The 16,293-nt window shown below is 37.9% G+C and overlaps 1 protein-coding gene across 3 annotated transcripts in view; it reads right to left on the bottom strand.

The window, feature by feature from the left end:
• NOL4 (nucleolar protein 4) overlaps nt 1-16,293 on the bottom strand; it is a 398,683-nt gene that overhangs the window by 60,014 nt on the left and 322,376 nt on the right. For all 3 annotated transcript variants that reach the window (XM_089678349.1, XM_089678348.1, XM_089678350.1), the window contains exon 6: nt 7,958-8,241. In XM_089678349.1, coding sequence (XP_089534475.1) covers nt 7,958-8,241 — 284 coding nt within the window. The remainder of the gene's footprint in view (nt 1-7,957; nt 8,242-16,293) is intronic.

The raw sequence follows: 16,293 nt of genomic DNA, 5'->3' as shown, positions 1-16,293 counted from the left end.
CATAAAAAGATAGCAGGCATTTTTAAGTGCTGGTGCTTAGTCAATGGTAGAGCCCAAACCATGACCCCCCCCCCCCCATCATGCAGCTGCAGAGTAATGTACCTTAGACCCCCAAGCTCTATATTATATAAACATAACTCTGAAGCCCAGCTGCAGACATTACTTGTTACTGGGTTTTAATAGTAACATTTTTTTTATGTTTTTTTTCTTTCTTTCTGGTTCCCCACTTGGGAGATTTCCCCCCCTTTCCGGCCCTAGTGACAAACTATGTGACAGGTTGTGACAGGGCGTCAATGACGGAAGAGCTGAGTGGCAATCTTCCCAATTCAAGCAATTAAAACCTGAATGGGGTTCCACCTCTTCACTACTCTATCTACATCACAAACACAGGTTGGGCGTGAGCTGGACTTTTGCTTTCATTGAACTGTTTAAAGTATGTCCTTGAAATATAAAAAAAAAATATTTAAAAACACAAACACTGTTGCACAATAAATATCATCTACACATCACATCAAAAGCAATGTACGAATTGCTGTGTGCATCTTACAATTATTTGATTTCACCATTCTGGATAACAGGAGACTGCACTGGGACATATTGCTGCTATCACTGTGTGTGTATGGAAATGTGCTCCCTTATGGCATGTATGGTTACCTTCTATTGATATGTCCATAGCTGGACACCTGCAAGAGACACCACAATAGGTACAGTAAAGTTTCCAAAACAGAGATACTGGTTATCTACTGTAATTATAACATTGGATAAACAGACCACACAATGTCTTTATTTTGGGACACCACTATATAATAATTTATATCTATATTTCAACCAATATAGCATTACCAGGAGTGTGATTTAATTAAATATACATTGAACAAGAGATATGGAGATCCACCTCCATCAGTAGTGTGCAGAAAAAACAGAACTGACTCCAAACATACATAACAAGTGAACCATATATGTGCCCTTACGCTCCAATTATAAGCAGCTACTATGTCACAGAAAAACATATGCCACAGATATGGGAAGCTGTACAGTGCATTTACTATTTGAGAAATAAGAAAACATCTCATGAATTACTCCTGGGGTGCAAGTGTAGAGGTAATGTGCAGAGTCCGTGTAGACATAATACATAATGACAACTACACCCAGCATTAAAGAACAAGAAAAATAACAATATGCAGTGTTCATATACACAGAAGGAGAACAGATATTGAGAATTACACCCAGCACAAGGAAGTGTTACTATGCATCACCCATACATACAGAACAACAGATACTGAGAATTACTGTATATTGCACATACAGTACAGTACAGGACAAGAGAATGCCACAGTGTAGTGTCCAGACATACAGAATAGGAACAGAGAATAGTCAGAATAACACCAAGAACATAGCACAACAGTAACACTGTGTATCATCCCTACATACAGAATAAAAATGTATCATCCCTACATACAGAATAAAAAACAGATACTGAGAATTACACCAAACATACAGAACAAGTCAAGAAGTATTCTGCATACATATGGAACAAGAAATGTGATAATGTGCAGTGTTTATAAATGTAGAATATGAAAATATTCAGAAAGTTATACTTGCATAAGGAATCTTATTCATACTAAAGCAATGGAATAGACAGCGGATGTTCATATAGCAAGTGGAAAGTACAATAGTGGACACTCCTAAGAAGCTGGAACCTGGGTTGCTCCTTAAACTGCCCTAATTATGATCAAACACTTCCCCATGACTGAACTACCATTAAAACATTTAGCTGACTTTCGCCCCTTTATCAGTGATCTGCATACCCTTCCTAAAAGTTGCCAACCACTGGCAACAGCTTCTAACATGGCTTCTTACGCATTGGATGGTTCTCTTCAGATTACCACTGCTGCTCTAAAGTTTAGTTAGTTCCAAGGGGGCTTTACTGCTCAACCCAGATTTTAATTGCCTGCTAATGCAGACCAATCAACAGTTTAATTGGAAGAATATAATATATCACACCAGAAACTGTTAGAGAGAGTATCTGAGTTTAAACAAATATGCTGGTCATTCATTTTTCTTAATACATTTGTAGTTCAGTTATGGGTGGTATAAGGTCAGAAATGGGGGGACTGAGCTTTTTCATGTAAACACTTAAGCACCAGCAAATGTGTGTAATAAGTAAACTCTGGGGATAAAATGAGCTGATCTGAGCCCTTCCAAAGAGACCACAGCTAGCATTACACAAAATATTCAGTACATTCCATCAAAAATTATACTGCAGCATTGCTTATTCTATGCAGTGATCTCTATTATATTAATCTCGGTATAATTTACTTTTTGATAATAATTGTAAAACCACTGTATTAAAAAGAATAGCAATAAAATTAGTGCTAATAACATTCTGCTAGCAGAATCTGCGCTATCCATAAAATTAAAACTGATCATCTTTTTTTGTGTGTGTGAAAACTATTCCCATCTTAAAAAAATATAGAGACTACATTCTGTTAAAGCATCTTTTAATACAATTAGCCAGGTAAGTGGAATTTTATAATTTTATACAGCCAGCGGAGGCAGGCTCAATCTGAGGGGTTTATAATGATATTTGTGCAATCTTAGGTTTGTGAATGGGTACTTGAATTTATGGTCATCCTAAATGAGCTAATGAGATATATTTATATGAGCTGTCTGAAGAGACGTATTAGCATGCTGTGAAATTTTATTGAGAAGATAGAAGTATGCATGATGCTTACTCCCTATTCAGCAGGTCATTTTATCCTTACCTTTTCATTACGGTCATAGCATTCTTTATTGTTTTAAACTAATAGATTCCAACTCAGATTTATGGCATGTGAAGAAACAATAATTCTTTAATATCAACTTGATTAAAATATGCTAAATCAAATACAGATTTAAAAAAAACACTAAATCAAATGGTAATGTGGATAGACAGTAATTTTAAATTGTAGAGTTTTTTGTTCAACTGGAAGGAAAAGTAAAGGGGATTTCTAATGATCACCACTGTGTAGGACTACGTAGCAGGAAGCAGAGCCTATCTGTATAATGAGCAAATATGGCAGGCCCTATGTACATATATAATCATTAACTAAAACATAAAACTAATGATTTTTTGCCTGCAACTCTTCAACATGTACAAAAGGCCTTGAGAAAATTACATTCTATTTAAAATGAACTTCTCATCACTGAAACAAAGCTGATACACTGGTTCTGGCAGCACACTAAAGATAGGCAGGCTGGGGGGTGGTAAGTTCTGTGTTTGTTGGTGGGATTTGGGGCGATGAGGAGGAGGGGGGGCAAAAAAGATAAGTAGATGTATCCTTAGGTTTTGAGTTAATATATTTTATTTTATTAAGTTTACAAGTTTAAAAGCTATAATTTCTAATATTGTTATTTTTCAAATAAACCTTTAATACATCACCTATAATAAAGGTTTTATAAGGCATTCTTGAATTTCTGAAGACATGGTCAGGCACTAGATGTTCCTTTTGTGACTGTCTATGTCTTACTGAACTGTTAGATAGTCACACAAGGCGGGGTTAAGTCACTCCTCCAACTCATTTAGCAGTGTGCGAAATGTAAGCTTCAGCTATTCTCCTCTGAAAAAAGCATTTGTTCAGCATAGTAGTTAATGTTATTCTGGTAAATCTATGAAAATTAGACCAGAGCTCGTTATGGTACAAAATAAAAATTAGACCAGAACTCAACATGTTACATGGAAATAATAAATATTAAATATTCTAGGACAATATTTCATATTAAAGAGGAACTGCGGTCATTTGGGTAGTGGCTCTGCCCCCCTTCGGAGCCACAATTATGGCGCATGCGCAGATGTACCTGAGGGCATTGCCCGGCCCTCATGTCTTTACAGAGCCCCTTGGCATGTTTGCACACGTGTAGGTGATCTGCCGCACATTGCACAAAAGCAGAAAAGATTTGGGATTATTCCTAATATTCATCTTTGCACTTGCATGGGAAACCCCATGTATGTGCAGAGCAACTCGTGCATGAACAGATGTGTCACAGGGTTTACTTAGCTCTGTAATACATCTGTGCTCATATGGGGGGGGGGGGGGGGGCAGGGGACAAAACTATAATTCTTTGCTAGGTGAGAAATGCCAAAGTGCACAAATAAATGGCATCAATTAAAAAAACTATTTCCAATTGAAAGAGGAAGGGGCGAGGAGGCAAGGCAACATCACATATACTTTAGGGTAAAGGTCTGCTTTAAGCTGGCAAAAAATATGAAAAATAGTAAAGGCAATATATGCAAACAAATATAGAGTAATCGTTTGTTATTTTTAATAAATGTATTGATTTACTACAGAAATTAAAAACTGTCATGTAACATAATCCAAAAGGAGAGCAATCATTACCTATTTGCATTTTCAGTCCAAAAAGAAATAAACAAATGTAGCTCAATTCCTTGGTAAACTGTATATCTAGGTTTATCCATATATATGAATATCTAGGAGCTTTTAGAATAACTTTTATAATAGGGAATAATCACTGACCATAGACGTAAATCTGGTTTTGAAGGGGTTTTCCACTGAATGACTATAATGTAAATAGACTTTAAGAGGGCCTTCCCACTAACTGATTACCAATATATATGTGGCTTTTAAGGGTCTTTCCACAGAATGACTACCAATCTAAAATGGATTTTAAGAGGGCCTTTCACTGACTTACTACCAGTGGAAAGGGGGCTTTGAAGCGGCTTTTTGCAGACTGGTTACCAATGTAAAAGGGACTTTAAGAGGGCCTTCGAACTACCTGGCGATCAATATAAAGGAGGCTTTAAAAGGGCCTTTTACTAACTAACCACCATGGTACATTTTACAAGGACCTTTCAGCTGATTGACCACCAATGTAAATGGGGCTTTAAGAGGGTCTTTCCACCAACTAACCATCAGTATAGTGAAGGTTTTCATTAAGATACAACATTCTATTCACCAAGCATGTAAGCATAATGGTAAACCCATAATCTGCTATGCCAGCTGTTTCAAAAGCACTCCCTCTGTCCACAAAACATGCAGCTTAAGCAGAATAAACACTGCTGTTACTGAAATGTAAATTTCGATTTTTTTTGTCAAATATCAGTAAGCATCAATCTTCATCGTTAACCACTCCCACAGTTTTCTGATACATGTCTGCTGCTCTATAGAAGTGAATGAACACATCAATGTCATATTAGGAGAAGTATTTTTGAGCATAGTGTAATTGTTCACCTGGCTTTACCTTCATTGTGCTGTGCTAAAGTCACTAATTTTTGTAACAAACTATGCATGGGTAAGTTTTTTATAAGCTAGTTAACATTTGAGAGTAGTCTCTGTAAACATTGGATAAGGAAAAATTTGCTATATAGAGGGCTTTTCACTGACTACCAGAGTGAAAAAGATAAAAACATAGAAGTGATTACGACACCATAGAGCACCAATGAGTAGAGGGTAAAATAAGGGTGCATTTGGGCCACTGATTATCAGTAGAATAGGGGGCAACTGCTGATGTAAAATGCCAGGTATGATGGTGAGGTCATGGAAAGGGTTAGGGGGTCCCCATTAAAATTTTTCTGTGGGATACTCTGACAGGAGTTATCATAGTAATGTTTTATGTCTAACAAGGAGAGAATGTGCTATATCTTAAAATGATAACTGAAGTTATAACAAATATTTGCAGATTTAAAATTACATTAAAGGTCTGGCTTTAAAAAAAAAACAAAAAAACAAACATGTCACACTTACCTGCTCTGTGCAATGGTTTTGCACAAAGAAGCCCCGATCCTCTTCTTCTCGGGTTTACTTCCAGTGCTCCTGGCTCCTCCCCCTTGACAAGTGCCCCCAATAGCAAATCACTTGCTATGGGGGCACTGGTGCGTGCTCGCTCCCAAGCCCTGCTCTGTGCACCCATAAGACACATACAGCTGTAGCTCGGTCACACACACTGACAGCAGTGGGAGCAAATGGCTCCCTGCTGTCTCAACCAATGAGAGGGAGTCCCGGGACAGCCGAGGCTCCCGTACACATCGTTGGATCGAGAGGGGCCTCAAGTGAGTATTATTAGGGGCTGTGGGGGGAGCAACACACGGAAGGTTTTTTTACCTTCAAGCATAGAATGAATGAAGGAAAAAACCTTCAGCCTTTATAACCACTTTAAGCATGGAAAAAATTATTGGATAAAGGGTAATTAGAACTACAGTAAGTACTGTTATAACACTAAAATAGAACTGCTCAGCCTGTGGTAGTCTACGTCCTTGACAACCAGACAGAGGCCACATTCACTTCACTCCCACATGCCTCTAGCATGCTGTTGCGAGCCTGAGAGAAACACATTGCAAAAGGCTCAGGATCCTAAACTAGAATTTTTGTTGCAGTATCTGGCTATGATTAGCCTTGCAAGAACATTTCACACATTTAAATCTTCAAAAGTTGTTATAAATGTTATCCAGTAAGGTTTGTCACCTGAGGAACCTGGCTGAAGAAAAGTCAGGCTGACTTTTTCAAAGGAAAGAATTAGATCAAAAAATAGTAATTGTTGGCAAATACACTTTGCCCTTATAGCATACTGCTTTTGACATCTGAATAACTATTTTGTTGAGAACAACACACATATAATTTCTTCACTGCCTGTGTTAAATACAGTCTTTTAAATCTCTCAGGCTGTAGATATTTTTTATTTACAGAAGCAAAAGTGCCCAAGCAATTCTCCCCTAAGGAATAAATTACCCCATATCCCTCAGAAAAGTTAGACTTCATCACATTTCACAAAAATGTCTAAAAAATAAAAGAAAACCCCCAAAAACTCATATTCTAATTAACATATTTTCTTGAATGATAACAAAATTTTAACTTGCCATGTTATCTTCCATGATGAAAACCAACTTGAAGACAGCAGCAACTTTGTTGTAACAATAAGAATGTTAATCCCTGAATAGTTCCTTTGGAAAACCTATTTTTTTTCTGGATTTTTCCTAATATATTCCGTTAGCAAAAAGCACCTCTTACTTTGGTTACCAAACAAAACGTAGGGTACGTAGACACTTTACATGGTTCTCAATTATGAAAGATTTAATGCATTTTGAAATTAACTCATTTCAGGCTTATGATAGTCCTGTATGTCCATGCTGTGTGCTGGTTACAACAACTCAATGCAGGACAGGTTGTGCAAACATGAGGAATTGGAGGGCACTTCTGTCCAATTTACATTTTTCTGAACAGGTTTGAATGTAATTGGTTGGTGCATACATTAGCTCAGTACAGACAAAGTTCTTAAACATAGAAAGTTGATACATATTTTTTTTACATTAAATTATATGTAAGGTGAAACACAGAATTTGGCAGTTATCATTGTTCCTAAGTAGACTGGCTAAAATAGCTTTGCATAAATCTTTACCCTTTCTATCAGGCAACCACAAAAAGTATCTCAGTACCCATACCTGAATGTCTCTTTGTAACTGCAGGATAATTAATATCTCAGGATATGTTTCATTTACATGTAGTAAATTAAATTTCCCTCAAACAGAGAATGGGTGCAAAAATAAACACAGGTGCATACACTCTCTAATACGATTTATATTATATAAATTAGATAACATGTACAGTATATATATATATATATATATATATATATATATATATTACGATTGAGTGAATGTGAACTTTCAACAGCAATGATGTCATAGTGCTGATTATGAAAGTTGGTATAAAGATATTAGTTTCACAATAAACATAGCACAAAATGACAAATGCTGAAGTGGTGGGATTGGTGCATTCCAATGACAGTGAGAGCAATACTTGCTATAACATTGTCTTCAAAAGGCCTCTGGAAATGGCCCAGACAAAAGAGGACAATCTGATCTTTTAGGCTGTGGATTTGATATAGGACAAACAATTCAAAAATGTAATAAAAATAATAATTTTTGCTAAACGTAGCTTGACGTATAACATTTTATATGACTTACCTTGCTTCCATTCTCTCTCGTTTCCCGCTCCATCTTTATATCTGTCATTAAGAAGTTTTTGTACTTTGTTTTTCCATTACTAGTGTGATCATCTATTTGCAATTCAGAATTTAGTGGTGCTGACAGTGGACAGTCACTCAAATTCAAGGGCTGTTCATCTTGCTCAGAACTAGCTTTTCCATTGCTGCTGGCTTCCGTCACCTCCCTGCTGAGTGTTCCTCCTGGTGGATTTGAGCTGTGTCCTAGGGTATCATTACCACTAAAACTCTCTGGAGCGGAATCATCTGCAAAACATTTATTTTAAACAGCTGCTTAGTTTTTCATACTGTCTGGGAGACCAAGAGTTTACGAAACACATATTTTTTTACCACAGCTAAATTCAACATGATATGTAAAACTTCAATCAAAATGTTTATTAATCAGAGTGTGTTTAACATCAAATGAACTGCTCTCAACAACACCACCAAGCTGAACATAGAAGTCTTTGGAATACGGGCATTTTTCAGGACCACTAAATAAAGTACTGTGTGATCTGGAGTCAAGGAGATAGCTGAGAACAATACAATACAGCAAGCAGGAAAAGGGTCTCGGTACTATTAGAAGAGGACAAATAATTATGATATGGTATATAAAGTTATGCAATTAGCTATTCAAATGGAACATTCAATATTTATTGTATGCTAAATGGCACTAGCCATAAAAAATCAGTTGTGAAAAGGCATTATTTATAGAGACAATTGTAAAGCAGGTTACCAGTCTATTTATGCGATTTAAAGCTGAAGTCGATGCAGATATACAGTCAGGTCCATAAATATTGGGACATCGACACAATTCTAACATTTTTGACTATATATACCATCACAACGGATTTGAAGTGAAATAAACAAGATGTGCTTTAACTGCAGACTGTCAGCTTTAATTTGAGGGCATTTACATCCAAATCAGGTGAACGGTGTAGGAATTACAACAGTTTGCATATGTGCCTCCCACTTGTTAAGGGACCAAAAGTAATGGGACAATTGGCTTCCATGGCTAGGTGTGTGTTATTCCCTCATTATCCCAATTACAATGAGCAGATAAAAGGTCCAGAGTTCATTTCAAGTCTGCTATTTGCATTTGGAATCTGTTGCTGTCAACTCTCAAGATGAGATCCAAAGAGCTGTCACTATCAGTGAAGCAAGCCATCATTAGGCTGAAAAAACAAAACAAACCCATCAGAGAGATAGCAAAAACATTAGGCGTGGCCAAAACAACTGTTTGGAACATTCTTAAAAAGAAGGAACGCACCGGTGAGCTCAGCAACACCAAAAGACCTGGAAGACCACGGAAAACAACTGTGGTGGATGACCAAAGAATTCTTTCCCTGGTGAAGAAAACACCCTTCACAACAGTTGGCCAGATCAAGAACACTCTCCAGGAGGTAGGTGTATGTGTGTCAAAGTCAACAATCAAGAGAAGACTTCACCAGAGTGAATACAGAGGGTTCACCACAAGATGTAAACCATTGGTGAGTCTCAAAAACAGGAAGACCAGATTAGAGTTTGCCAAACGACATCTAAAAAAGCCTTCACAGTTCTGGAACAACATCCTATGGACAGATGAGACCAAGATCAACTTGTACCAGAGTGATGGGAAGAGAAGAGTATGGAGAAGGAAAGGAACTGCTCATGATCCTAAGCATACCACCTCATCAGTGAAGCATGGTGGTGGTAGTGTTATGGCATGGGCATGTATGGCTGCCAATGGAACTGGTTCTCTTGTATTTATTGATGATGTGACTGCTGACAAAAGCAGCAGGATGAATTCTGAAGTGTTTCGGGCAATATTATCTGCTCATATTCAGCCAAATGCTTCAGAACTCATTGGACGCCGCTTCACAGTGCAGATGGACAATGACCCAAAGCATACTGCAAAAGCAACCAAAGAGTTTTTTAAGGGAAAGAAGTGGAATGTTATGCAATGGCCAAGTCAATCACCTGACCTGAATCCGATTGAGCATGCATTTCACTTGCTGAAGACAAAACTGAAGGGAAAATGCCCCAAGAACAAGCAGGAACTGAAGACAGTTGCAGTAGAGGCCTGGCAGAGCATCACCAGGGATGAAACCCAGCGTCTGGTGATGTCTATGCATTCCAGACTTCAGGCTGTAATTGACTGCAAAGGATTTGCAACCAAGTATTAAAAAGTGAAAGTTTGATTTATGATTATTATTCTGTCCCATTACTTTTGGTCCCTTAACAAGTGGGAGGCACATATGCAAACTGTTGTAATTCCTACACCGTTCACCTGATATGGATGTAAATACCCTAAAATTAAAGCTGACAGTCTTCAGTTAAAACACGTCACATGTTTCATTTCAAATCCATTGTGGTGGTGTATAGAGCCAAAAATTTTAGAATTGTGTCGATGTCCCAATATTTATGGACCTGACTGTAAAACACCCTTTAATGCAGTTATGTATTCATTTACAACATAATTATATGTATTTTTATATGCAACTAACATAGGAACCCCAATATGTCTTGGTACCAGCCTTTAGTTTGTTGTACATAATTTGTACTCAACATACAGATTGTGAGAGGGAGGGGAAGCATTAGGAGCCAGTCAGGTGTGTTGCTGTGCATGCGTGCTGACAAGGACTATGCTGACAGATGGAGTGAGAAGAGAGAGTAATATTGAGCCTATACTGAATATCTACAGTCACCAGCCTTGCTATACAGACTAGCTGGGCTAATTGTATGACTGGTTGGACAGAAATGCAAATCTTTTGCAAGGTAAAAAGCGCTCATGCTTGGATTTTAACAACATATTCTAATAAAACTTTCAAATGTTTGTAAGATCCTGTCATATGCCGACTTTGCTGGACTTTCAAGGTTAGTTGTCTGAGCTAGCATAGAACATTCTGAAAATGTTACAAATCAGGGAAGTATTATTTCAGCTACACTCTGTTCTAAAGACCTTACACTTTACTAGTTGACTTAAATTGGATTAAAATCATGTGATCGCTTTGCAGAAAAAGTAAGTACATTAAAAAGGGTTTGAAGTTTTGCACATAAATCAATAGAGTGACAAGTATAGTTGAAGTTTAACATTTCATATTTTGGTGATTTTTCATTTCTTTTATGTATTGCATGATTATCATGTACATGGTCATTATTGATACAGTACTAAATGATCCTAAAAAGGATGCAATAAAATGTATACAAAAATATGATAATCCTGACTTATGTACTAAGTAGTTAATAGTAACCACAAAAAAAAGAAAAAAGAAAAAATAAGCAATTAAGCCTGTTAGCGGGAAATACACGCATTTTCCTAGCCAGTAACCAGGCTGGAACTGAGGACATATTAGGGAAAGAGGAGGGAGCCATTGACCATAATCACAGTTGTTTGGCTGGGATATTCTGATGAGAAGAATTAAAGGCTGTTTTTATGCATACCAGAAATAAGAAACACTTTCTGAAGGGATATCTGATTATAATAATGCATTTAGTGCACTCATTAGACTGTGTGGAAACATTTCTGCAATATCAAAATACTGCTAGTGTTGTGTTTCTGGAGGGAGCTGTTTCTGCTGAGATGCACATGATTAATTCTCATCATTAAATCAGCCAGCACATACTTGTCCCATGTTTCACAGTGATGGGTGGTTCCTCTACATTATCAAGATCATTCAGATTACAGTTAGGTAAAACATTGAACCCCATCATAGCATTAGATGAGAACAAACCGTCTTCAATGTAATACCCGTTTTCTGACAAATTTTGTCATTTAAAGGTTTGTCTCTTTTTCACTTGGAAATGCTACTATAAGTCTTGCAGAAAAAAGATCTTCATCTCTATGGTCAGCTTGATTTCCAAGAGTTAAGAAGTAAAATCATCTAACAGATCATGATGCGCTTTACCACATATTATGTTATTTGATTTACTTGGCAACTATTGTATTCCTGCACAGCCAGTTTTATGATCCTAGAACCCTTGTAAGACAGCACAGGCCAGTCATTTACCTCCACTGCAGCTACACAAGTTGATAAGAAAAGTCAGGGGCCATTCCCAACTTGCTGACTGGACAATGAAGCAGCAGCAGGACACTAATGAGGTTAACACTATGCTCCCTCCGACTGTTAGCAAACGTAGCAGAGACTGATTGGCTCCTATTGCTGGCCCTCCCCCTCCTAGTTAGAGTACTGTTGTGCCGGTGATTGCAAGAGTCTGAAATGAGGATAAATTCTGTTTCTTTTAACAGAAAATTCTCCATAATACTGCAAACTGCCCATGCCTAACAACATTATCTAAACGTTTTTTGAATGGAACAATAAATGCATTCCTCAAAATTTGAACTGAAGCAAGGTAGATTACAAATGTTGATTAATGTTACTGACAGCTGTGCCTGTTAAATATAAAATCTGATTGTGAAAGTTGTTCTTCTAGTCAAAGGAAACCTGCAATGAAATAAATACATAAGCTACCACTGATGCCCTACTGCTAACCATGCTAGTTGACTGGCTATCTAGCTAATGTTCTGGCTTCAACTGAACTGTCAATTTAAATCCGCTAAATGCATTTCAGGTGTATCGAAAAAAAAAGTGTTCAACATGTTATAGTTATTTTTCTCTGGAAAGTCCCCAAAGCCTGAGTATAAAAGCCTGTCTGCTGCCAGCATGCTGCATAGTGGGGCCTTTGCTCTCTGTGGGGAAGCAGTAGTCTCTCTGCAGAGGTTTGACATGCTCCCTGCTCAGTCAGTTCTCCAAGCAACATGGAACGTGAGCAATGCTAAGTGCAGACTTATAGGCCTGATTCAGCAGTGATTCAGACCACTATAGAGGGATGACTTGTTCTACAGTGAAAATATATATATATATAAATATATATACATAGACACACACACCATATTGCCGAAAGTATTGGGACACTAGAGCAGTGGAGACGTGTTCTCTGGAGTGACGAATCACGCTTCTCTGTCTGGCAATCTGATGAATGTGTCTGGACTTGGCGATTGTTAGGAGTACAGTACTTGCCTGACTGCATTGTGCCAAGTGTAAAGTTTGGTGGAGGGGGGATTATGGTGTGGGGTTGTTTTTCAGGGGTTGGGCTTGGCCCCTTAGTTCCAGTGAAGGAAACTCTTAAGTTGTCAGCATACCAAGGCATTTTGGACAATTTCATGATTTCAACCTTTTGCAACAGTTTGGGAATGGCCCCTTCCTGTTCCAACATGACTGCGCACCAGTGCACAGTGCACCAGTGCACAAAGCAAGGGCCATAAAGACATGGATGAGCAAGTTTGGGGTAGAGGAACTTAACTGGCCTGCACAGAGTCCTGAGCTCACCCAAGAGAACACCTTTAGGATGAATTAGAGTGGAGACTGCGAGCCAGGCCTTCTCTTCTGACACCAGTGCCTGACCTGCGCTTATGGAAGAATAGTCAAATATTCCCATTGACACACTCCTAAACCTTGTGGACGGCCTTCCCAGAAGAGTTGAAGCTGTTATAGCTGCAAAGGGTGAGCCAACTCAATATTGAACCCTACGGACTAAGACTGGGATGTCATTAAAGTTCATGTGCATGTAAATCCAGGCGTCCCAAAACTTTTGGCAATATAGTATATAAATATATATATATATATGTGTGTGTGTTTGTGTGCGCATGTGTGTGTGCGTGTGTGTGTGTAAAGCGCTGCATAAATTGATGTATATAAGTGCCGGTAATAAATAAATAAATTGATCTGTAAGACATTGAACACCTTTTGCTTTAATGCACCTGGAATGTATTTAGCGAATTTAAACTGAAACTTTCTTGCTTTCAGTATGTTCTGGATTAATGGGGCTGATTTACATACAGAAGTTGAGCATGTTAACTTTGCAAAGTGCAAATAAATGTATAAGCCCCTGTGCCAATAAATAAAAATAACTATATAAGCTGCCACCAAGCAGTGATCAAAAATCACCAAATACAATTAAACACTCTATGGGGGGCTGTATGTTATCACAACCCAAATATACCAAAACAATGTGCTAATGTGCTCTGTACTATTACACCAACATCATACCATAAACAATATATACATAAATGTGTACATACAATATACAGTGTATGTGTACTTAGAAAATATATATGAGATATAGTCCATGAACAGTCCAAATAGCAACAGGTGAAGAAAATCTTCAGAACACAGAATCGCTTGAGAACACAGAATCGCTTGATATTGTGACTCCTTCAGCACATAATATCCATGTTTCACCCAGTGGATAAGGAAATATTAAATCACTCACCAGACAAACATGACCTCTTTAATTAAAAAGAAGGTCTCATGTGCTTGTAGGCATGGCTATAGCTGGGTGTGTTGTCTTTCAACCTGATCTTCTCATATACGCCATAATACCACACAGGAACCCAGGAGTAAAAACAACATATAGTGTAGTATGTTTATTTAAAGCTTAGTTTAAAACAAAAATATAAAATGTTCACATGATATTGTGCCTTCACATCATCACTGATGATACAGCGTGATGTTTAAAAATGCTGCCATCGCCTCTCCACACAGTCCCGGAGCCGGCATGCGCTCCAGCATCTGGAAGTCAGCGACCGGACATTCCGCCTCTAATGCATTTTCATCACTCTGACTACAGCAGGAAGCTGATCGGCAGCCATGTTTTTGGTGTCTTATATAAGACACACCATGCTCTGACAGGATTGAGTGGGGATGGAAAAACTCCACCCCCACTTTCCCATTTGATATTAACTCTGCGATTACCAATGCACACGGTACCTACTGGGGATCAACAGTTCTAGCCATGGCTAGAATGAAACACTATGCTGGTTCATCCCAACAGGTCAGAATCCAAAAATCTTAACCTGAAAGCCAGTGAGTGAAATGGGTATTGCATAAACAGATACAGATATACATGGACATATGTTGCATACTTCATACCTACTCTTACGTCAAAATCCAATACATGTATAGGTATACTCACAGTCTTGTAGACTCTACCTGAAAAGCTCAGCACTCAAGTTCCAAGTTACACCTACCTACCAGAATAATTGTGAAGGGTCTGTTCTTCATTGCTGGATAATTTATTCTTTGACCATGACCATGAATGCAGCAAGAGAAGTTCATAAAACAGCAGGTAGCAAGTGATGATGCAGAACACTGTGGTTGATCCTCATCACAGTTCATTGAACTTTACTGCTGCACACCAAACAGAAGAAATATTTCCTAAGCTGGAAGGGGGGACCAAGCTAAAAATTCTGGCAGTTAGATTTGAAGCAGGATATACAGTACATAAGAAGCTCATAATTGATCTGGACCAGCAGTCCAAGGGCTCGATGATGACCCTTTAAATTTACACCACAAAAAAAAAAAATATTTTCTCTGTTTGTAGTGGATACTAAATATGACTGCTGCTCACCTTTATTTTCTGGTGATCAATCTAATAACACCAGTTAGGCAAATCAGTAGCATTCAGTGGCAGAAAAAATACTTTTGCCTTTTGATGCCCTCTGTTTTAGGCACAGAGTAAGGCAAGTTTACAGAGATTAGTTTAGGTCAGGTTAGTGCTAGAGTTAAAGTGTATCTAAACAAAAAATGTATATATTGCAGCTCACAAGTCCTAACGTGGTGTCTGTATTAGTTTTCTTTTAAATATTATTTTTCTTTCTTTTCACCTGGCGATGATGCCAGTAACATGCTGCCTGTCCTAGTGTGATAACATTCTCTCATCCTGCTGTATCAGGACAACAAAAACATGACAGGATTACAGCACACAAATACAAACATTTCTGTGCTCACCCTATATCCCTTTACCCCAAGCTGCTGTATAAACATCTGAACGATATTAAAAAACTTGTTTGAAAATTCTTTTTATATAAATTTAAAAGGTGTTGAAGTGTACAAAACAGAGCCTATAGGGCATACCCAGGCTCGGCACCACACTTAACAAGGTTACACACATATTAACAAAGAATAACAACAATAACAGTAACAAGTTAACTGTACGTTCATTCGCCATGTAAAGTTCAAAACAGTCCTAGACACCAAAAAACTCTGTAAAATTATGTCTTATTGGAAGCTAACAGAGATGACAACTTCAGGGCCCTTATACCAGTATTAATAACATAACCGCAGAGATCTCTATGAGATCATTAAGGGATATCAGTTAAATTTCCAAGCTAAATGGAAGAATCTTGCTACTCATTCGTGTCTGGCGAGTCTACTCAAATATCCCAAACCTTGTGGAATTTATGAGGACATATCCTTGATAAATAGGTGGTCCTACAATAATATCATAGAGTTAATTATCCTCTTCCAGGAATTAGAGGTGGGGGCATTCGGAGACTTC

The sequence above is a fragment of the Staurois parvus genome, unplaced genomic scaffold (assembly GCF_062004578.1).
Source record: "Staurois parvus isolate SC_StPar_1 unplaced genomic scaffold, SC_StPar_1.0 ptg000203l, whole genome shotgun sequence".
NCBI classification, from domain to species: Eukaryota; Metazoa; Chordata; class Amphibia; order Anura; family Ranidae; genus Staurois; species Staurois parvus.
The sequence above is the reverse complement of the archived record's forward strand: the minus strand, read 5'-3'. Positions and strand labels throughout refer to the sequence as shown.